The 22,807-nt window shown below is 44.3% G+C and overlaps 1 protein-coding gene across 2 annotated transcripts in view; it reads right to left on the reverse strand.

The window, feature by feature from the left end:
• Nucleotides 1-10,313: 10,313 nt before the first annotated feature.
• LOC119169587 (guanylate cyclase soluble subunit beta-1-like) overlaps nucleotides 10,314-22,807 on the reverse strand; it is a 133,137-nt gene continuing 120,643 nt past the window's right edge. For both annotated transcript variants that reach the window (XM_075875128.1, XM_075875132.1), the window contains exons 9-12: nucleotides 20,097-20,243; nucleotides 17,628-17,782; nucleotides 13,471-13,693; nucleotides 10,314-11,348 (exon numbers count right to left, since the gene is read on the reverse strand). In XM_075875128.1, the coding sequence (XP_075731243.1) occupies nucleotides 10,608-11,348; nucleotides 13,471-13,693; nucleotides 17,628-17,782; nucleotides 20,097-20,243 (1,266 nt within the window). In that variant the 3' untranslated portion in view covers nucleotides 10,314-10,607. The remainder of the gene's footprint in view (nucleotides 11,349-13,470; nucleotides 13,694-17,627; nucleotides 17,783-20,096; nucleotides 20,244-22,807) is intronic.

Raw genomic sequence — 22,807 nt, forward strand, 5'->3', positions numbered from 1 at the left:
CGACCACAGACTCGTCTACCAGAACTTAAAGCAAGCCCTTTTACGCTCTAAGACACTCTTTTTAAATAACCATAGCATGAATTTACTGAAATGGCCTATTGCCTCACGAAAAAACACCGCAAAAATTTTAAGAGTCCGTCAAGTACGAGCGGAGTATCAAAGAATTGTCACGCACTGCAATCGTTCTTTCTCTTCTCTCGTCCCAGCGTAAGCGTTGGAGGCTAAGCAGGGAGGAATGGCAAGGGCGAAGATGCGCACTTCGTGACGTTGAGCACTTTTTCTTTTATCTTTTCTTCGAATGCGAGGCTTTTTTCTTGTAAAAAATGCGCGCCCACGCGTGTTCAAGCCGCGGCCTATTGCGACGATCTCTGTAACGGCCAAGCACGCCATCTTTAAATCAACCAATGGCTCATAGATGGCTTTATGCGGACAATTTTTAAACATCTTCCACCATTTCTCGAGAGAAGAGAAAGCAACATTTAGATTACTTTTATAATTATTTGTACATTCCAGGCCGCGTTCTGAGCTATATTGTCTGGCTCGCATGTTTTCGGGTGCTTCTATAGACTGCCAATCGGCAGTGTTTTCTAACCAAGCTTTCTAACCAGACTTGTAGGGCTTATTTTGGACTGAAATAATCACTCGAAGTCCAGTTTTCACACGCTTGCAAGCACATTCTACTCGCTACCTTTGTTTTTTGTCGAAAACCGCAAATTGCTGGGTCACCATGTCATGATTATTTATGCCAAAAACTTCCTTAAAATTAGGAGTGACGAAATGTTGTGTATCATACTTTAAGAGCAATGAACTCATTGCAATACTTAAAAGCATTAAAGCGACCACACCCAACTAATAAAAAGAGCAGGTCAGAAATTAAGCTTGCCGAAAGTGCACAAAAGACCGATCGCAGACTTCGCTCATGTCGGGAACCCCACCCTCTTTTACAGCGTAGCAATCTGCGCTAGAAAAAAAGTCAGAAGGCGTACGCCTCCCGGGGCAGTCACTTTTAAAGGTTTTCGGGACATGTCACATATGCAGAACCACGCCGTTACAATCTAGAGCTCACTCCGTATCAAACCCACGAAACCGGAAACCACGTGCTTGCGCAAGCAGGCCAACTTCCACCCAATATTTGTGTTTATTTTTCTCCTTCGAAAGTCGAATAGATTTCGCTTCACCAATGCGACGAATTGCACATGGTCGCAAACTCCACCTTCAACGAAGACGTGTACCGTCCCACAAACTTTATTCTTTCCAAAGTGTTATTCATGTATTAACAAATTTTATACAAATGCCGATTGATACGCATGTCATGGCTGTACGAGCTATGCAAAATGTTGTGGTATGGATTGATGTGTGGGGTCTAACATCAGCGTGATCCTAAGATAATCTGGCTCTTCAGATTGTGATGTACATTTGCATATGAAGTTCGCTCTATCTACTAGGGGCAAATAAATACGTTTTCAAAATGGATGCATTTCTTATCTGCGCCTTGTCACGTGACCATGACTCTCTGCTCATTTGATGTTGTTTGCGCCACCAACAAATAAACTCAGATGAATGGTGTTGTACTAGCCAAAAAAAAAAAAACCGCTTGTCTATAAAAATGAGAAAAAAATAAAGCTAAAACTGGCTCATTTCGGTTTCACTAACGATTGTAAAACCAGCAAACGAAAGGGAACGATAGGGAATTCTGAGCCTTGTTGTGGCCCAAAAAAGCGAAAGTATAGGTCTCAAGCCAAGATAGAAAAATAAGAGTAAAGGTGGGTAGCAGCTGGCAGAGGCACAGACCGAAGAGAAAGCGGAAGCTAGGCGGTGAGCTTGAAATTGAATTCCGCTTACATTGGTATGCTCCCAAACAAGGATACAGTACAGCGGGTGTGCTGGGCGTAGGATTGTTGATTACGGAAATCATATGTAGAGAGGGAAACGGTGAGGCAGTGCCTCATACATACTTATATCGCATAGAAAAATAGTGAAAAATAAAGACAGGACGCTAAGGCGCGCGTATTCTGGGAATATAGTGTTCACAGTCAACGGCAGAGAGAAATGGAGCCCACTTTCGACCTGAAAAGTGCTGGCACATGTATTTACGAGAATGGGGTTCAAGCTTCGATCAATGTGACCGCTTGATCTGCGTTGTTCATTGCGTCCGACGCTTCGCTGCGTTGTTTCAGCGTATATTAGCGACGGGACAGCTGAGAGATCACCGTCACACAATGGGGCAATTTATTTTGAGTAACGTAGCAGCCACCCTCCTTGTCTTTCTCACAAAACGAAACCATCCGCATTTTAACGGTAATTGGCCAAGTTTCAGACTGTAGCAACATTTAACGGTGATTGAAACAAAACTGCATTGCATTAAAATATATTATAACGTCGATACGACATAATTCTGCCCCCACAGAACTGATATCTTGCGCCATTCAAAAATATTGATAACATTTATCTTCACCACTTCTGTGCACTACAATATTCCCCTAATCATCAGCCGCATTCTTCTGCCTAGCATATCCCTAGGCAACCACAAGGAGAAGATAGTGATAACTGGACACCAGGTTTAGTCTGTCGGTGTCACTGATCTTCTCAAAGCCACAGACGGTTTGCTGAAGCGTTCGCAATCCTCACCGTGTGAAGTGAACGTGGAGACCCTCACCTAGAAATCAATAACATAAATGCAACCTTATTTCACATTCTATCTGAGATCATCTATTTGTGACTAAGAAGTCTACATCGTCTTCTAACAGAAAGAAAATGCCACCTCCAGGTCATGCAATGTAAATACCAACGAGGTAGACACAACGCCGCGTGATCTTTACGTTTTTGTTTTCGCTTTTCGGAGAAGAAATCCATACTAAGTTTTTTTTTCTCTATAAATCTCCAAGCACTTCTTCCTGAAAGACATCTTCCTAAAAGACTCCTTAGCCGACACCGGACTGGATAATTGCTCGTAATATGCAGCTGCTTTAACAGATGTGCAAACAGAAAAGCAATCGCGGAACAACGCTTTTTTTATGCTAACGCTTTTCGTGCTTAGCCAGTGGCCAGTAGAATGGCGTAGCGGATTTCGTGGCTGATGGTGGTGTCGTCCCAATGTTTTCTATTTGACAACCGCTCGCCGATCAGCGCACCGTCCACGTACTTCTTTACCAGTCTCCCCATATTTTGCTTTACTCTCAATGTTCACTTCTCTATGTATCTTCTTTCTCTCCCAATGCGTTCGCCCCTCCACGGTGGTCTAGTGGCTAAGGTACTAGGCTGCTGACCCGCAGGTCGTGGGATCGAATCCCGGCTCTTGCGGCTGCATTTTGATGGAGGCGGAAATGTTGTAGGCCCATGTGCTCAGATTCAGGTGCACGTTAATGATCCCCAGGTGGTCGAAATATCCGGAGCCCTTCTCTACGGCGTCTCTCATAATCATACGGTGGTTTTGGGACGTCAAACACCACATATCAATCAATCCCAATGCGTTCTTTTGTGAGCTACTGCTGAGACGTCAAATTCAATGCGTAAAGTTGCTGGGTTCTTTCGATTTTCCCTATTTCAAAATCACTATCTCGTCCCCCCCCCTTAACCTACTATGGCATGATCTACGGTCCATCGGCGTTATCAACTTCTTCAGTTAACTGCGAGTGTTCGACGATAAGATTAGCATAGCATAAGACATCGCTCTTTAGTAGCACCTCTGAAGCGACCGTGACAGTGCGATCGCTGTTGTCGTCCGTGTCAAGCTGCCGCCAAGTTTCGTGTTGCGTTAGCCCGAGGGTTGTAAGCTGTGATAGTTCACGGAACGAAGCAACCTGCTCTACACACGTGCAGTATCGTCCAACGGGCTTGTCGCTTTCGTTGTTTTTGCCGAGAATTGGATGTGGTCACGTTTAACAGAGGGTGCATGAAGTCTGGCGAAAAAAAGAAAAGCACCCACACTAATACTATGGTTTTCCCACGGCTGCTAATAACTTACCGTCTGTAGTGGCTCACGACGGAATGGATTAAGAGGGATTAAATGAAATAGATGGAGAAGTAAACATACAGAAAAAAAGTAAAAAATAAATCAAACAGGAACGAAAACCCAGTAAGTGAAACACAAAAGGACGGCGCAGTGGCTTGCCATTGCTTGCGTCGTCCACTCCCGTATCCCTTCAAACATGCGGTCGTGGCTGCTTTGGCGCTGGAGGCAGTGCATGACTGAGGTGGCTTCTCACGTATGCATGGTGCCTGTACCAGCGTGTTGACCTCTCCACAGGTAGGCTTTTTAAGAAAGTAAAGGCGCGAGCTTGTGGCCTGCTCTCTGCGGCTGCTGCTTTCGGCTTGTTTAAATAGCCACCAGCATTTATGGTCCCTTTGCGCGTCATCTCTCGACCCGAGAACAACCATGTACGGTTGATACGCAAGCGATTGGAGTAACGCAGCCCCCTCCTGGACGATTGCGCAAAACGCGAGGTCAGCGACGTTTTGTGTACTGCTCAAAAATTGTGCTTGGCGCGGGAGCGCCTTGGAAACGTGGCAGCTTTGCACTTCGCTTGCACACGTTATCTTCACAGTGGGTGTTATCGAGCGGGCAAGCTTGACGGCTCTACTCTTGCCATGCATGATTGGCTGCCTGCAGCGATGGTGTAGCGATTGTGCTTCTCGGCCGCACGCTGAACTCGCATGTACTATGCGATGTCAACGTTAAAGAACGTCGAAGTTCATTGCAGAATAATTGGCAGCACGACAAGTTCGATACGGACAGCAGGGGCGTAGGCACAAAGTTTTTTCGAAGGGGTCGGGGCACATTTTTGTGATTTCAGAGGAGGTACCACAGAAAATGATCATATTTCGCTCTATACTTGGCTAAAAAAGATTTGCAGTGGGCACGGGCCAGGTGTTCTACCCACCTGACTGCGCCACTGACAAGTATAGAAAAAGGACACAGCACTGATCTCACAACTATGTTTTTAACCGTGTCTCTATCCGTCCAATTTCGCTGTCAATTATTGCACGATGAATATCCACCAACTCTGCCGAACTCGCGGTGCTGCTCGAAGTTTCTGGAGCCCTCAACTACCACATCCTTGAATTCAATTGTAGTTTATCATGTTAAAACCCAGATAATACCTGCCGTTATTACCCATTCCTCGTTAAATTGATATTCTATAGGCGACGACGGAACTAGAGGCATTCCGTCGAGCTGCCGCCTACCGGCGTTGTAAGCACCGCCGTGGTGGCCTCGCTCGGGCCCGTTCCCTTTGATAAAGGAGCGTACTTTACATGCGAGATAAATGTTTTGTTAGTGTTTCTATGCTGTATGAGGACAAAGTAATTCAATATTTCAGGGGTTGTTTTAAGCATTACACAAGTCAACATGGTCTGACCAAGGCAGTCGATGTACTCATATATGCAGTTGACATCTGCATCTGGTCATCTGCCATGGCGCGTATACAAGTACAAGCCAGGATATGAAAGGCAGCAACGCTGACAAAGTTGACAGAGCTTACACATGGCACTAGAGAAGTGCTGCCTTGCAGCGTTTAGACGCAAGAAGATGTGGCCATGTTCTATAAAAATCAGTGGGTAAGCAGATATACACACTAGTAAGTACCAATTTTTAGTCGTAATTACTGATCATGACCTATTATGGACGCCACACGTTTCGTACTTGAAGAGACACCCAACTGCTATAACGCAGTTTAACACATTGTCGGGTAGAAGGTCATAGAAAACAAGAATTAAGTCCATGCTGAAGATTGGCAATGGCATATGCGATATATAGCCTTTACAAGATGGGAAATACCAGCAGTATACGGCACTCCAGAGACTGCAAGCTCCAGTTCTAAGGACTTCCCTCGGTCTTAAATTATACGTTTGCAGCGGCAATATTAATCGTTCCGCGAGATAACCCTACGTCTGCGTATATATGTAGCCACCACGCCGGGTTGAACACCTTGTCAAGATGCCTTCCCACCACCTCGCGTCACTAAATGCAAATCAGTCACATGTGACAGTCATCAATGGTATTGCTACTAACTGTACTTCAACAGCCTCCATATACACACCTGCTGCAAGACCGTCCTCGCCTTTTTTGTGCCTACTTCGACCAGAACTGTGCGTCAAGATACCAGTCATTATGAAGAAAACAAAAATTTTGTTGGTTGCTCTAAAAGAAGTAACAAAACTTTTTAAATATCAGGTGCACAATGATCGTATCCATTATTACACTTAGAAATTACATGACGGTCAAAACTTATTGACTTACGTAATATTTCAGTGCGAGATCTTACAACACAGCCTCAAATGTTCTACGCAATATAAATACCAGCTGATGAACTTTTATTCGTCCGTGCGGCTCCTATAGGTATGTTACTGATAAAGCTCTAATTCACGGTCCAATTGTGATTGCAAAGCAGCCCTGCAAAGATTACTTGTCGCGGTTAGTATTGCCTGACATTAGCCGCTAATTGAATAAATTAGGCACACTCAGCATGAATTCATTCGGCAAGGACACAATAAACATTCCAGTGATTACCAAGGCATGGAAGAATTTAGGGCAATGATGAAGCGCAAGAAGCTGCCTTATTAGTGCACGCGGGCGTCAGCGGTACCACCATTTCGTTATTAAGGTTTTATGCAGCAAAACGACTTCATGCGCTAGCACATCCAACGTTGAGCTGTGAAATTCACCGCTGTTTACAAATCCGCGCTTATATTCCTGGGATCAAGATCTTCAATCACGAATTTCGTAAAACCTATCACGACATGATTGTACCCAGCTGATCAGTCTCTGCCTTGAATTGGCATCTTTAATGCACCTTCATTCACTACACGGATGTCTCATGGTCTATTGCGTGAACTCTGCAGGGGCAACTAAACTATCACGCACCTTTTGTGTGATTGCGCACGCTTTGATGCCGAAAAAGTAGCACTTTCAGCTACGCTTGGTTCATTAGACAATGGCCCTTCAGCAAAAAAGGAAATTTTTTCAAAAGAGCAGCTTACTCAGATGTCAACGTGAGCCAACGCGAGATGTCAACGCGAGGTGTATTGCTGCAGTTTTTTATAGAAACAAGATTTAGGGCTATGTTTTGACAGTTACGTGAAAACGCCCATTTGTTGCTTTGAGGCAGTGCTGTTGGTATCTCTCTGCAGGGAAGTTACAGACCATCTCCTGTTCTTTGATATTTTTCACGCCTACTTTCTACAAGGTTTTCTACAAGAAGACTTTTACTGGTTAGCTTTCCTGTCTTACCTTAACTTTTCCCTCTTTCTTTCTTTTCATTCTGTTTATGTTTTTCTTCACGATGGCTGATACTTCGCTTCACCCTAGAGGCCTCGAAGGCTCAAGAACACGTGCCGTGCATTTCGTTTGTAAGAAGAAATGTATCAAGTTCAACTGCTTGAAACGCAGGCCCGCATAAAGATATATAAAAACTGATAACTCGCAGGGAATAGGACTGGCGCCATTAAAATGGCCGCCACTCTCACTTACCGATTTTTTAAAGCGCATGAAAAAGACCAGAAATTAAAAAAAGCAGCTCGCACGTTCACCCTTCGCTCGGTAGTACGCAACTTTCAGTGATTACTTACCTTCAATGTCACTCGTGCCTTCCGCCGTTATCCGTCGATCAAGGCAGTGAGCGCGCCATGGTCTCTGCGCTGTCGTACTTTCCTTTTTGGAGCCGCCGTCGTCAAATCATTTCGCTTTCTCGCGTCCATCCTCATTCAACCGAGAGTAACCACACAGCCGTGAACCCTCTCGTTCGTCCCGCTCTTTGTGTGAATATAACGCAACTGACAGCAGTAGAAGGGCCAATTTTCCTGATTAAAGCATGCACCGCACGAATTGCAGCGACTAGATGAAATACCAAAGCGCCACCAAGCAGTGGCTGGAGCTCAGCGAGAGAAAGGAGGGCGAGTTGAGGGCGTGGCGACTTAAAAAGGCACTGACAGGCTGGACAGTGCGCTGATAGCATAAACCCGGCTACTGCATAGCGTCTTTATGCACGAAAGAGCGAGCTCTTGCTACCTCTGAAGCAGTACGTCACCACGCTCGGCTTTCAGTGACTTGCCTTTCTATGCGGCGTTGTCGACTATCAGACCTGGTTGCAGCACTTTCTGCATTGTATACTCTAGACGTTCATTCGCTATACTGCCATGTGTTGTTGCGTCTTGTCGAAGCGACATTTATCGTTTAAATTCCACTTTCCTTCAAGCAGAATCTGATACAATTGTGAACTTCAAACATGTGCGAGTCTGGAAAACGGAAAAGTACAACATAAAACTTTTGTGCTCACAGTTAGTTTTTCACAAGAAATTTACCGCTTTGATGGTTGTGAATGCAAAGTAGCGCTCCGTCACCGGCTAGGTCCCTCCCTGCATGTTACTTGGATGTTGATATCGGGAGATCGCTTAACAAAATAGCAGAGATGACACCTTCGTGTAGAATGAAAAAAAGAGTGAAAGACAATGCACGTTAGACGACGAGCTGTACGTTGCGAGTGGCTTCTGTACGGTCGACTGTAGGTGGTCGCCTATTTTCTGTTGGGATATTCAAATATGAAGATGACTGCAGGAAAGACGTGTAAACAAGAGAAAAGAATCCAATCGTTTCTGAAACTCATTCACAAAGAATGCTGCATTCAGAAAAACAGGCCCTCATGGATACGTGTGTGATTATGAATACAAACATGTCCTGGAGAAGCACGATTTAAAAAAAAGGCACGGCAGCGTGGTCTGGAACATATACATGTTCTCTGTGTTCCCATTCCTGAATTTCCTCAAAGAAGCCACAGCTTCTGTTATTGCTTTGTTCGAAGGGTAGAAACTTATGCAAGTTGGTAGGACATAACTGAATATACGAACAGCGCAACCTAACAGAGCTTTCTTCTATACTTGTTTCTTCGCTTCCTTAGTTACACTGTAACTACTTTTAAGTTGCGCTGCTCGTATATTCAGTTATGCTTTGTTTGACTGCATGTTTCTGTCATGACAGCAGCTACAGTCCAGCAGATGAGGTACAGTAAAGGGTCACTGAATTAACCTTGGCAGATTTTCATCATTACTATCAGCTTCTTCAATCTTAGTTCTGCTCATTGTTTGAGGCAGAGAGTTAGGAAGAATGTGCTGGAAACTGCCGTATATGAAGTGGCATTGCATGTTGAATTTGTATGCACAGAGCACTGACAATTTGATACAAGCCGGTCATCGAAGACGTAAAAAGGAAGAAGAAGAAGAATAACTTTATTTATGAAGTCCAGCGAAGTTGATTTGGGGCGGGCCTAGGCGTCGGCCACGAGCCCTTGGGCTCGGGCGGCTTCCTCGGCTTCCTCGTAAAAAGGAACCCAGAAAATAAACTTCAAAAGGCTTTACAATGATTATCCATGTTACAATCGAGAGAGTCCGGATATTCATTTTAGTGTGAGACTGTTCCTTGCATTCCTGGCTTTCATCAAGCAGTCAGAGAAAAAATTGACTTTGGTTGGAATAGTGAAAGCGTAATGAAGACGTACTGCCAATTTCTGATGAGATTGGCAGTATTGTTGCACAAATAAATAATTAATTAAATAAATATCAGAGAAACAATGCTGATAGCTAAATTACTTTGTAATACATTTTCTTCGAAAATTTAAAACTGTGGAATAGCCGGACGCTAGCGGTGGTTGTGAACACATTTCGGACAGTGGCTTCTCGAGAGCTTGTGTGGGCTTTACGATTACGGAAAGATCGGGCTCTTTTTACCCCACCCCCCATCCCCTTTACACAAATGCAGGACTGCAAACATCGACCTGGCATATGTATCGTAGTATATCCACGGAGTGTTAAAACTCAGATGTCTCATATGGCTGCTATGTGCCGGTTTCTGTCGAAGTACTTCGTCTTCTATCTCCGTCACAACTTCATAAGCTCAGCTTCAAAAAGTGGATGTCATCCACTACAATCGTTCGAACTTTCTGCCTTAAAGTGCCCTTAAACAGGCTTTCTGGCGAGTCTCTCAAACCTGTATTATCTTATAGCCTACAACAACTTCACCCTAACAATAGTCCTCAAAAGAAAAAAAAAACAAATAAATATCGGGAATGCATCGAGCAACTCGTACAGAAAGTAAGACAATTGGGCTGTTTGCAGTGTGTCCGCTTCTTATTTTTTTTATTTGCGCGCAAGCTTAGGAAACAAAATGTGAAGGCTGTGGGAGTCGCGTTTTCTTACAGGCTTTCAGGTGGCAAGGTAGCTTCGAAGGCTGAAGCAGAAGGGTGAAGGAAACGGGGAAATCTAATAAAGATGAGCGAAGTAGCTACGTCGGCTTATTCGCTCACTGCCGTCTTGTTTTGAAACCGTCGGTGCTCATGAGACGTGTGGGCTCTCGTCCCTAGAATGACTGTGAGAGGTCCCGCTGTTGCCTCCCTCTTACAGAGTGTGACTACACTGATAGGTATACATTATAAAAACCCAAAATAGTGCATTCCTTCTTCGTGTGAGTGTCCATGTGCCTCTTGCAAAAAAGAAACAGGCCGGTGCTCGTTGGGGCTGGCATAGGCTATAGAAAGGTACGAGCTTCGAGGAATGTCTCGTGGCCTCACTGTATGGTTCACCAAAAGACATAGGAGGTTCACTTGTTTCGTCTCGTCCCTTCAGGAAGGAAAAATGACCCGAGACCAGAACTTGTCCTTCTTCCGCGTTTCAGATTTTCTGGACGGGGTAGCTTCCGTTTGTCCGGGTGCGATTCCAGGTCCAGCGCCTGCAGCAGCCAGCGCCACTGGCGCACTTTTCCCGCTGCCCGCCTGCGCGAAGCCTTCCTCTATTCCCACGTTTTTGGCCCGAAACCGGAAGAAGGGGCACTGCAACCGGCCAGGTTTCGGCTCGGGACTCTCCATGAAGCGTACAGTCCCTCCAGTTCCTCCCGCAACTCCTCCACATACACCGCCTAGCTCTTCGTGATCATCTGGGTGCGATGAGGTAGAGTGAGTGGAGTCGGCACTCTTGTGTTTTTTCATCTTGTTAGTCTGAGATAGCTTCCATCTGATACCCAGGAACGATGACTTCCCACTTCCAGTGCCCTTGGATGCCGAGTCGTGCCCGCTTTTGCTAGCTTGTGGTGGATTGTGTCCATCAGTGCCGTTGGCTATGGAATCGGCGAACGCGTTCTCAAGTACGTTGACAATTTCTGCAGTAGTCGTCACTGGTGGCACGGACGAGGCACTCTGCGCAATTGTGGTGCGCTTTTCGTCTGCGTTTTCATTGAGAAATGGACACGATGAGATGTTGTTTTTTCTAGCTTTGAACAATGGTTCAGCATTGTTCTTGGAATTGGCCAATGTGGCGGCTGCTGGCTCGGAAGCTTTAGGAGGCATACTGTTGATAAGCATGCCAATCTGCAAAAGAAGAAAGAAAATTGTGCAGCAGGTCAGATAATAAAAATCACATTGGTGCATATTTGATTTGGTACCCCCGAAATGTTAGAGACACACACACTAAGTAAAGCATGCTGAACACTTCTTTGACCTGGTAGTCATCGCATCCAACCTTGCTCTTCCAAGTTTTTTGTCTTCCTAGTCTTCCCTTTCTCAGCCCGCGTCTACTTGCATTCTCTTTGCTCCATAAGAATATATTGTTCTAAATTAGCAAAGTTTGTGTTGACTACCTTGTGATAATTAGAAATCAAGTTATCTATAGGCCATTTATGTATTCTCAACACAGCAGGTCATGTTTACAAAGTCGAGCATATTTTCTTTTGCTAAAATTTGTCTTTAGTTTGGCCTTTATACACAAATAGATTGTATAAGCATCATTGGTACGAGCGGCATAAAACTGCTCCACTTTATTTTGATAGTGAAGATTTATTTGTGACCATCGTCTTCACATCATTTCTGAAGCCATCTGGCAGTAAGGTAGAGCATCAATCGGTATTTGTCATTATCTGAACATATTTATATCGACATGATATGAAGAGCAGCTCTGTGCACCTTACATGCCTGCCTTATTATGTGACAAAAAGAGAAGAAAAATATATTTGGGTAGCTTAAGTAGCCTATATTTAAAAAAACGTTTATTAACATGATCATCTTGCTATAAAGACACACTCAATTAACAGTATGCATTACTGACAGACGCAGACAACTGTGTTTTCTGTTTTGTAATCATGTAGTGAATGCCATCACGAAATAAAACTCAGAAAAGTATGATTTGGGCAGAAATAGAGGGCTAGAAATAGGAGCGATATGTCACTAAAATGATTTTTCTAGAAAATCCGAGGTTCAAGCAAGCTTGATTCTAACAACAATCGAAATATTTCGGAATACAAGCGAATGATAGTTCATACGACGTGCAACTACATTTGACTCAGCAGCTCAGCTTTGCCAGACCTAAATCAAGGAAAATTTTGTGAGTACATTAGGAGTTTTTTTTAGAGAAATATACTTTCGTAGTGCACAGAGAATGTTTCAGAAAGAATATATATAGGACAGAGCGCACCCTCTCTTCTATTTAAACATTCGCTGCATATTAAGGAAGTATAGTTGAATTGAAAATGCAATAATTCCACCCATGTAGTCACTATTTTACATTACGAGGATGCAAGAGATTTAGTAATAGAAACTGTCCTACAAACCAATGCAATCTATGCATCTTTTCTTATGACTTCAGTGATCAAGTAGCAATATTCGTAACAACTTTTCAATGATCAACGTTCGACCCATATTTTTATCAACAAAACTACACAATCTATCGATAAGTATCAATATAATTTGCCCTCCCAAAACTACTTCCGATGTTTTAGTTTAACACGTTTGCAAAAAAACCAATCTATATTTGAATAAAAAAGTGCCTGCCGAGTAGGCGCTTCCGAGCACGGCCATTTGTCCACACCGGACGGTCTACAAACCAACTATAAATGCGGCATGCTCATAGAACAGGGAGCAACAATGAGGGAAAGATAAACGGAACCTACAGTTTTTGCTTTCATTTGTGAATTTTGCAGCTACGTGTGACATGCAGATCTTTCAATGATCTTTAACAGCATATTTGAATGAAAGTGTATAAAAAATTATTGTACAAAGTTATTTTATAGTATGTTGCAATAAAAAAAAAGAACGAGCACTGTCTCAATAGTATTTATAATACCAGTTTTCTTAGGTGTCCGGCTCTGCACTCTTGAGCGCTGCTTTTCATATCACAGTGTATATTGTTAGCACTAACCTAAACTGCTAGTTTTGCCATCCGAATCACTTATTAGCATTTGCGTTGATGTTTGGTTGCCCTCCTGCCTTTTCAATAAAAAGCATTTGATAGTGAGCATTCTGTGTTGCCATTCCCCGTTCCGTTGTTTGAGCCGTTCAGCGATGACGTTCATCACTTTGACGTTCATCAATTTTATCACCCTAGGAATACTGGTGCCGTCAACAATTTCTTTCCTTTTTGTACGAGGCAAATCAACTAGCGCGCAGCTAGCTCCGTAACAGGTACACTGAACCTTTTAAACATTAATCTTCTGCGTACCTCATCCGCTTCCAAGGACGGTGACGGGACGGCAGACGCGCGGCGCACTGGTGAGGAGGATGGCGACAGGAGCATGCTGTCATCGGCCGGCTGTTGCCCAGCAGCCTGAGGGGTCTTTGCGTCTGTGGCGGGTCTCGACACCATGTCCACCAGGTAACAACGGAGAGGGAAATCACCCACATCAGGGTTGTCCTCAAACACGTAATCTTTCTTTGTTAGGTGGCTGCAAATACAAAACAATAAATAATTGGTGAGATGGGGAGCTGATGTTCCAAAATAGTTGCATGATAATGCGACAGGCTGCAATGAAGACCACCAAAACTTCGTATTACCGGGAGGTATTTAACGTGCACCTAAATATAATGGCGTGAAAAGCCGGGTTGGTTGATTTTAGGACAATATTGGAAACATTTCGGCACGCCCCGGGTTGTGACTTTTGCCCATTAGTCTTCTCACCACTTGGCTGCTGACCCGCAGGTCGCGGGATCAAATCCAGGCTGCGGTGGCTGCATTTCCAATGGAGGCAGAAATGTTGTACGCCCGTGTGCTCAGATTTGGGTGCACGTTGAAGAACCCCAGGTGGTCAAAAATTCCGGAGCCCTCCAGTACGGCGTCTCCCATAAACATATGGTGGTTTTGGGGCGTTAAAACCGAATGAGTCATCATCGCAGCATAACGGAAATGCGTTCCTACAACAGACCTTTCCTGCATGGATGACAACCAAAAGTGACCCATGCTTTACCAGAGGCTTATTAGACCATGGAAGAAAACGGACATTCATCCGAGAAAACATATCCATAAACCTAAGATTACCTATAGTGCGCACCATCGAAGTGAATGTCAAGGCATTAGAAGGAGCTAGCAGAGCACCGAAAAGACGGCTAAACATTGTCTGAGTGACGCTAATGAATCAATTCGACCATACCACGCATGATGTCAAAGCTATAGAAGTACCAATCACCTGTGACCAGCTGATGTAACTTCCACCCCCGAACATATTAGCGCAACAGCTGCTACATGAACAGAAGTTTGTTGCAGGCATGAGTGAAATTCCTGGATTTAAAACTGAGGACAGCATATGCTTGCTCGTTGCTGCAGATTAAATGTGAAAATTTTGTTAAACAATGTCTTCCTCGACGAGCTACAAGGCCTGGTGGCCGTCAACACAAAGGTTGGTTGGACCTTTCAAGGATCCATACGGTGTGAAGAACGGAATTTTAAGCGTGCTGCTGCTACTATTACCATCAGTGTACCAGCTGCGTAGACACGGGCATCCCTCGCTCTCTACAAAAACTCTTGTATGTCGGCATCGAGAACGAGAACGAGACAGTGTGGTCGTTGAACGAGGAAGCGCATCACAATTATCGGCAACTTAAAGTTACACTTCCTTCTAGGGCACTGCGCTCTACTCAAGCAAAAAACCAAGCAGCTGCAAAGCAAAAACTTCACAGATAAACACGACACGTTGCCACAAGGTGAGAGCTCAAGCAACGACACTACAAGGCGATCAGGCAGCTCCACTCTGACGGACGTCCTGGAAACCATTTTATAGAAGACAAGGACACATTTATCAACGACAAGCGTACCATCAAAATACAAACGCGCCTGGGGGAAGCTCACATCACTTGCGGCAAGAAACCACCAGTGCTACTGCCGTACTGGTACATTAAGGTGGCGTTTGTGCAACGTTAACCAATATTCGCGCCTGTTTTAGGTGGGGAGACGCGTGCGCGCGGTCAAAAGTAAAATTATAAAGTGTTCGACACGTGCTCGGTTTCGAGCGAACGTGACAAGTGAACTGGGACCAACTCTTCAGTGGGATCGTTTGCAGCAGGAAATTATAAATGACACAAGTGGATTTTGTAGGACCAGTTAGTGTGGCGCTAATCATGTGTGCTAGTGTTTTAAGTAAGTGCGCCTTAGTTGTTCTTCAATGTGCACTTGTCAGCCGTTCTGGTGAAGTTGTACGTCCCTTTAACAACGGTATTCTCTTGAACTATTCACTTCAGGCCATGGAGTGTTTTGAATATTTTATTCAAGAAAGAGGAGAACGAAGTGGGCGCACGAGCGGAGAGCTGGTGCCTGGGCTGCGCCGAAAAGAACGTTTGCCGGACACTGTACGTGTTTGTTACGTCTCTGAGCCATTGAACCTTTGTTTTCGTTCACTCCTCCAGCGAAGACACCTTTTCTTCAACAGAACCCTTTCTCATGGCTGTAAAGCTTTATTCTACTCACTGCTTACATAGTTCGCATTGAGTGACATCTGTTCGTATTTTACTCTGCTCCAACACTACATTCACTATGTTAACTTCATGCATAGGCAATGTAAGTGCACTATTCAGGTACCCGCTATGCTGTAAATGATCGTATTTTGTTTCGTTGAAAAGTGTCAACTAAGCAATTTTCGGTTATACAGAAAACCATGGCACGCGAAACGCACCTGCAAGAGTTTTTTTTGCACTTTCTTGATGCTATAGCTAACGACGGTAGAGAATTGTCACTCGTTCTTGTCACTCGTATGTGAAAATACAGAATATAAAACACAAGCTGCGGAGATGTACCCAGTCACACTCTACAGTCAGTAGCAATTTGGCCAGGCCGGATAGGATCTTGCGTAGCCCCTTTTGGCCGACCAACTATGGCTTGTCCAGAAGGCCCGTCAATAACCGAGCGGCTGGGCCTTCTGATCTCTATGTGAGAACAGCCCGCTGCGTGTGGAGACATGATCAGCAGGACATTAATAAAGGTGTCCACATCATATCATATCATGTCATACCATATCATATCATGTCATATCATGTCATACCATAGCATGTGCATGCGTGACCCAAGAAATAGCAGCCACGCCTGACCCACGAAGAACAAAAGAAAAGAAGAGGTGCACATTTAAAGAGAAAAGATAACTGCTTTCTGGATTACGATGACGCTTCTTTTCTGTTTTTTAGGGGCGAAGCTCCTTAATCGGTGGATCGTGCGTCCGCGACACATGTAGTAGCAGAAGTAGCAGTAGCTGTCGTCGTAGTAGTAGGTAGCCACCTCTCGTTTAGTTCTTGAAATTTCCGCTGGATGACGGTATTTGTATACGATATGATAAAAAGATGCCAAATGGCTGTATTTGGAGCGTTCACTAGATGGATGGATGGATGGACAGACAGATGCACGGACACATGCACGTACAGACGCATGGTCGGATGGGCAGTTGTGCTGACGGACGTAGGCACGGAAAGATGCATGGACGTAGAACTGACACATGGATAGACGCAGGGACGGACGCACGTACGTATGCGCGAATAGGCGCATGGGCGCATTGATGGACGCACAGACAGCCACACGAACGAACGGGCGGACGCACGTATGGGCGAATGGACGCACAGACGAAGTACGAACATATGGCTTGTCGCACAGACGGACGCATGGACGAACGGAAGCAAGAACGAACGGGCGACGGAAGCGCAGATGGACTGACGGACGGTTCCCCCCACTCATCATCATTCACTCTGTGGATGTGCTGTGATATTTTTCCGTCTAGGCAAACGTTCACGTGGGCTACTATGGTTCATAAGAGTGTATTTAAACGTGTGTGTTACTATCTTTTTTATGGGAATTATTCAGAATCGCGTCAAATGATTAAGGAAATGAAAATTTGCTGACTGGTTATGGAAGTAGGGTTCCTGTCAGACGATACCTGATGACACCATCCTCCACTACCACTAAGGCTGGGAAATTACACTCAAGTTAGTTGCATTTAGCACCTCTTGCTCCACCAAAAGTGAAGCAGCAAGTATTCTATTCTCTCCAAGGACGTTATCAAGATACCCACTGGTGGTCGAAATTTCCGGACCCCTCCACTACGACGTCTCTCATGATCACATGGTTATTTTGGGACGTCAAACCCCACATATCAATCAATCAATTTATCAAGATATGACGAAGAAAGACCAAGAAAAACAAGATGTCTTTTTCCCAGTGAAGTTTTTTTTTTATTTGGTGCATCAAGTTATCAACACTTAGTGCCTTGGGTGCCTGGCATCGCACCAATGTTGTCCATGTGTTATTTTACCTAATAATTTAGTGAGTTATTTGATCTGCCTTACGTGTGCACTCTCGAGTTAATCGATGTAGCAGTAATAGCGTAAATACCCAGTATACTAACGCACCTCTTAGCCACTTCGGTGAGGTTTACCCTGGATGGCTTTGACAGGCTCTCTGTCTTGTTTGCCAGGGTGACTGTGTTTCCGAACAGACAGTAGCGAGGCATTGTCATCCCTACAACGCCGGCCGTCACGTAACCAGTGTGTACACCAATCCGCATCTACGTCGAGAAAAAGAAAATACAAGTTACAAAAACCTGACTCCAGCATTGCAGAACAATTGCTCACTCTCACAGCCACGATGCCTGTGAAAAAAAGTGTTATGGAAGTGAAGATATTGTACACTGTACAACGATATTGTACACTGTAGTGACGATATTGTACACTGAACTGTAACATTGAAAACAGCTTCACTCCAAGAAACGCTATTGACCGTGACAGATCGAAGAAAACAAAAAAAAAGTCTGGGCTGGACCCTAGTGCTTGATTTAGGTGTGTGGTAGTGGCACTCACGCATCGGCCTTCGTTAGCCCGGGCGTACTCTTAGCGTTAACGTTTTCTTTCGCGTTCTCCCCAAGTGTATCTCGGAGCCCCCGAACCAAGAAAAACGACTTTGAAGTCTGCACCGCAGGGTGCCGCTGGATACTTGGTGGCCAAAAGAGGACCTTGTCATCTGCCAAAGAGCTCATTGAATGTAATTTCACTGAGTTAACTTTACACCTAATTGATCATTTGCTAAAGAAAAGTTTCGATGCCATGTGTACCCAGAATAACTAGAACCCTCTATTCCAAACCAGCTTCTCTTTCTAGGCAAACTGAAAACTTTTTCGGCACTGCATGGGTGAACTGTGCACAGAATTTGCACAGTGCACCATAGCAGTGCACATTGTTAGTTTATGAAAATTTTGTAATGAGACTGCGCTGATCACTAGAAGATCACAAAAACCTAATGGTTAAATTTAACTGGCTACACGAATGACTTTGTGACAGATATATTCGAAAAAGAGACAACGCTTACCAACTAAACGACTGAGTTTGAACTAAACTTTCAGCGCTGTATAGAAGTACACGCGTAGCGTCTCTGCTGTGTGTGGCCGACTGAAATGATTCGAGGCAAGCCTAGCTAGGGAGCGCCAAAACATAGCATCGGGAAATCGCTTTGGCTCAGAGATGGTCGGTGTTGTTTTTGCAAACCGTTCCATAAAAGTTTGAGGGCAATCTGCTGCCACCCGGTTTTTACGACCAGTAGGCACCAGAAGAAAAAAAAATGTGTTGTAGGCTGCGGTTGTAAAAACGTTCTGCAATCCGCTGTCGTGCTGAAGCGCATTCGAGCAGCTCGCACAGCAGAGTGTAGCACGCTCACCAGATGGGATCTCGTTCATGGCACGGCGCCCAAAAATAGCGTCGTAGACGAATAAATATTTGTGTACTCCAAAACATCTGATCGTTTCATTTTTTACTACAAGCCGCTCCCGCTTGCAACGCCGGCTTTATATACTTATTTTCTTTCTTTACTTTAATATCATTTGTGCTGGATTTGTGGAAGAGCATGGTACGCAAATGGTGATATTAAATGACGCCAAATTTACCGATTGTAAAAAAAAAGGATTGAAAAACGTTCTACAGCTTCAATTTCAGCAATGTCTCAGGACCAAATATCCTTATCACGTTCAATCTGTTAAGCATATCTCTATCTGACAAAAAACAATGGCAAGTCCGTGATGGCCTAAAATTTTGAGATATGCAGAAATTTGTGCCAACGTGCGTTTCTTCCTGAAATTTACACCGACAACAAACTAATGCAGTATAATGTTTGCTTAGTTCACACTTCTGCTAAAATGTTCTTCAACGACTGACTGCCTACAAGTGCGCTCGTTATGAACACGGAAAGGTTTGTTTTTAATATCACATGCTTTATTCATGGAGGTGTGCAAGTTAGCTTTCAGTAGCATCGGAAAAAACAAAGGCATGGTTGGAAACAAACCTACAAGGTGCTTCTTTTTATTAATCCCGTTTTTATTTGCAGTGTTGTTATGAACTGTAGTGTCGCGGATTGTTAGGAAATATCGTCAATACCATAAACTACTTGCACTCTAAACACGTGTATAGGCGGTGCTACAACTGTCACATGCAGATAGATAGTTGAAGTACTTCAATAAACGAGTTTGTGTTTGTCTGTGTCGTTCCCGAGTCACGTGGTGCATCCGTTGGGTCACCTAGTGTGGCCGACGTTACATGAATATTTCCAGCTATTCCGTGTGTCAACCCTTACACCATTCGATCTTACAATGCTTGTTTTATAGGTCGACTGAAGGCAGACTACAATGCTACCACGAATAAAACAATTTTCGAGTGACTTCTTGTTGTAGTCGAGTGCTATTTCACTTCAACCTATTCAAAGTTAAGGTGCACTAGTGTGGGAGCAAAAGCGTCTCAATCCTTTGACTTGAGTACCAAAGGCAGAGGTCCCACATTAACACTCCCTTCATGTGTATATCGTCATGAAGTTATACAAATGCTGCATGAGCAACATACCTGTATGAAATCTCCGTTGACCGGATTGCGGACACTCTTTGTGGCTGTTATCATGTCGAGACCCATGGCGATTAGCCGGTCTGCGTGGTCTTCCACAAAGTCCGGCACACCTGCTACGACCACGTATGCGTCCCCGATGGTCTCCACCTGCGTTACACAAAGACGTGGCTCAAAAAACTTCGCATGTATGAAAGCATAGTCAGGGTGCCCCAGCTAACGGTAGCCAGAGTTTAAAATTATGGTGGCGCACTCTATAACGACATGATCAGATAATGACAAAGAGTTGAGTGAAAGGGAGGAAGGTTAACCAGAAGAAAATTATTCGTTTTGTTATCCCGCACTAGGTAAGAGATCAGGATGACAGAAAGCTAAGAAACAAGTGAAAGGTCTAAAACGTACAAAAAGAAAACGCACACACCCTAGCGTGTACGCGCCATAGTGGTTCGATGAGGGGGGGGGGGTGAGCACAAAAACATTAGCAGCACCTTTTTCGCTTCCCGGTTGGAAGCTCTAACATTCCTACAGTACAAAATTGGTTGCTCGAAAAGGGGATGATTAACGAGGTGTGCTAACATTGTAGAGAGGTGTTGTCTCAGGGCGCCCTAGTGAGGAGAATGACAAAAGGCATGTTCAATGTCTTCCTTATGTCACAACTTCGCCGCAAAGACGAAACAATGAATGCGATAGCAACAATTTGGAAGGTCACGCACAGAATGTAAAGCAGATTGAAACGTGCCCTGCGTTTCTCGCGCGCAAATTATGCACGAAACATGCTCACACGTAAGGGTACACGCTAATAAGCGTCTTATTTGTTACTTAGCTGAGTCTGAAAAGCGCGCACTTTTCGCGAACGGATACTTTAATGATTGAAGTTACCTTTGTGCACCCGGTAACTACAGCAGAATTGTTCCACGTAAATCTAATACAGCGCTGGGTATCATTTTGATTCGGCAAGCAAAGCTGTTTGTAAATGACAGACTCAGTCATGGGCAGCAGAAACGGTTGTCTTGGATCATGCAGGACTGCCCGAATGAAATATAAAGCAGAATTCACATAGTGAAAGAGGGTATGCATACAACTGGTTGTATTTCAAGTTTAATGTGCTACATCATACACGAACAACTGAGTCTTTGATGCTGCATCAGCTCTTGATAGTGTAGTGGTTTCCTGCACACTGCTTCATTAGGCATTACTTTCAGAATTATTGGCTTGTTCGTTGCCATCGATGCCACAGTGGCCTGGAAGCCACTGGTAAGTTATGTCATGCACTTGGTCATTTCATTCCTGATATGTTTGCCTTATTTCCTCTACTAGTTGGTCTTCTGCACCGCAACATAATGGTGATGACAAACTTTGTCCCTGTAAACGAGTCTCTAAACAAGCTGCATGTTAGCGGCGACCCTAAACGAATCCTTGGTAGCACACTTCGGTATGGCACTAGCTATACTGCAGTTGACGCAGTCAGATGAGAGGTTCTATAATTACAGGTTTCGGCTTTTCCTCGAAACATTACAGCTCATGCAGATACCGCGACAGTTTTGAGGCATTCGGCTATAGTTTAACACTATAGTTTACACTGTCGTGTATCTTCAATGGAGACAGCTGCTACAAAGCTGTCGAGAAGAACTCCGCCTTTTTCGTATCCATGGCACTGCCTGGCAAAGTTTACGTTGAATCAGAAAACAAGGGGGTATCAGGGTTTTTTCAGTAGGCATGTAGTCTGTTAGAAACACTCTCAAGAAGCAGACATTCTTTAAGGGGATATTGCACCAGTTTTCTTTAAATGAGGCCAGCTAGCGCTCCAGGGCTTGAGCGAGGTGTGTAATGTGTGCCATAACCACCCCTAACGTTATGTGAAAAGTGGCAAAATCAAGTTCTGCAATGGCAATAGCCTCCCCTGTTGACATATCCCATGACATTCCTGGCACTCTATGTTAGCTGGCCTTAGGCATCTTCTGTTTTATGTATGTTGCTTCTAAAGGTGTTTTTCAGTATTAATGAATTGTACCGCAGGTACCCTAAAAGTGGGATCTGCTAGAACTGCAACCAATCAAGCGCTGATGTATCCCACAATTTCACTTCAGAGGCAATTGAGGACATGCGAAATGGCTGACAGCCACTTCTCAAGGCCTGCCGCACGGGTATTTTACCAAAGATCTCTATCGGTGAGCACTGGATGACGCCCCAGAATATGTGCGTACAAAAGTAACGAGCATTTAGCGAATTAACAGGCACGGCGATACCCGTCAATAAATTGCACGTAAATTCGACTGACGCAGATTTCTCGGGTGAAATCTGGATGCATTTTTCGCTAAGGTACACCACTATTGGAATCGCAGCATTTTGGAGCTATACATGTATTTGAGCCTGTGCATTATCTGACGTTCAAACACAGTTGTGATCACTATATGTTGATATATGAAATAAGTTGCTATACGTTTCACGTGGCCGATTAACACAAGGTTCAATAACGTGGGGCTTAAGCTTCCCCCTTTAGGAACACTCTGCTGTGTGTGGTGCCCATAAGTTTGTCCTTCGTCAGTTTGCACAAAGAATGCTCTCATCTGGAGATAGCAGCAGATGTAACCGTACACTATTTCATCAAGAGCAACTGATTCGGGGGCCTTAAGTATGGCCTCGGGAGAAATGTTGTCGTATGCTCATTTTACATCGACCACTATTGTGAAGGATAACTCTATGTTCATTTTTTA

Source organism: Rhipicephalus microplus, chromosome 2 (assembly GCF_043290135.1).
Source record: "Rhipicephalus microplus isolate Deutch F79 chromosome 2, USDA_Rmic, whole genome shotgun sequence".
Classification (NCBI taxonomy): Eukaryota; Metazoa; Arthropoda; class Arachnida; order Ixodida; family Ixodidae; genus Rhipicephalus; species Rhipicephalus microplus.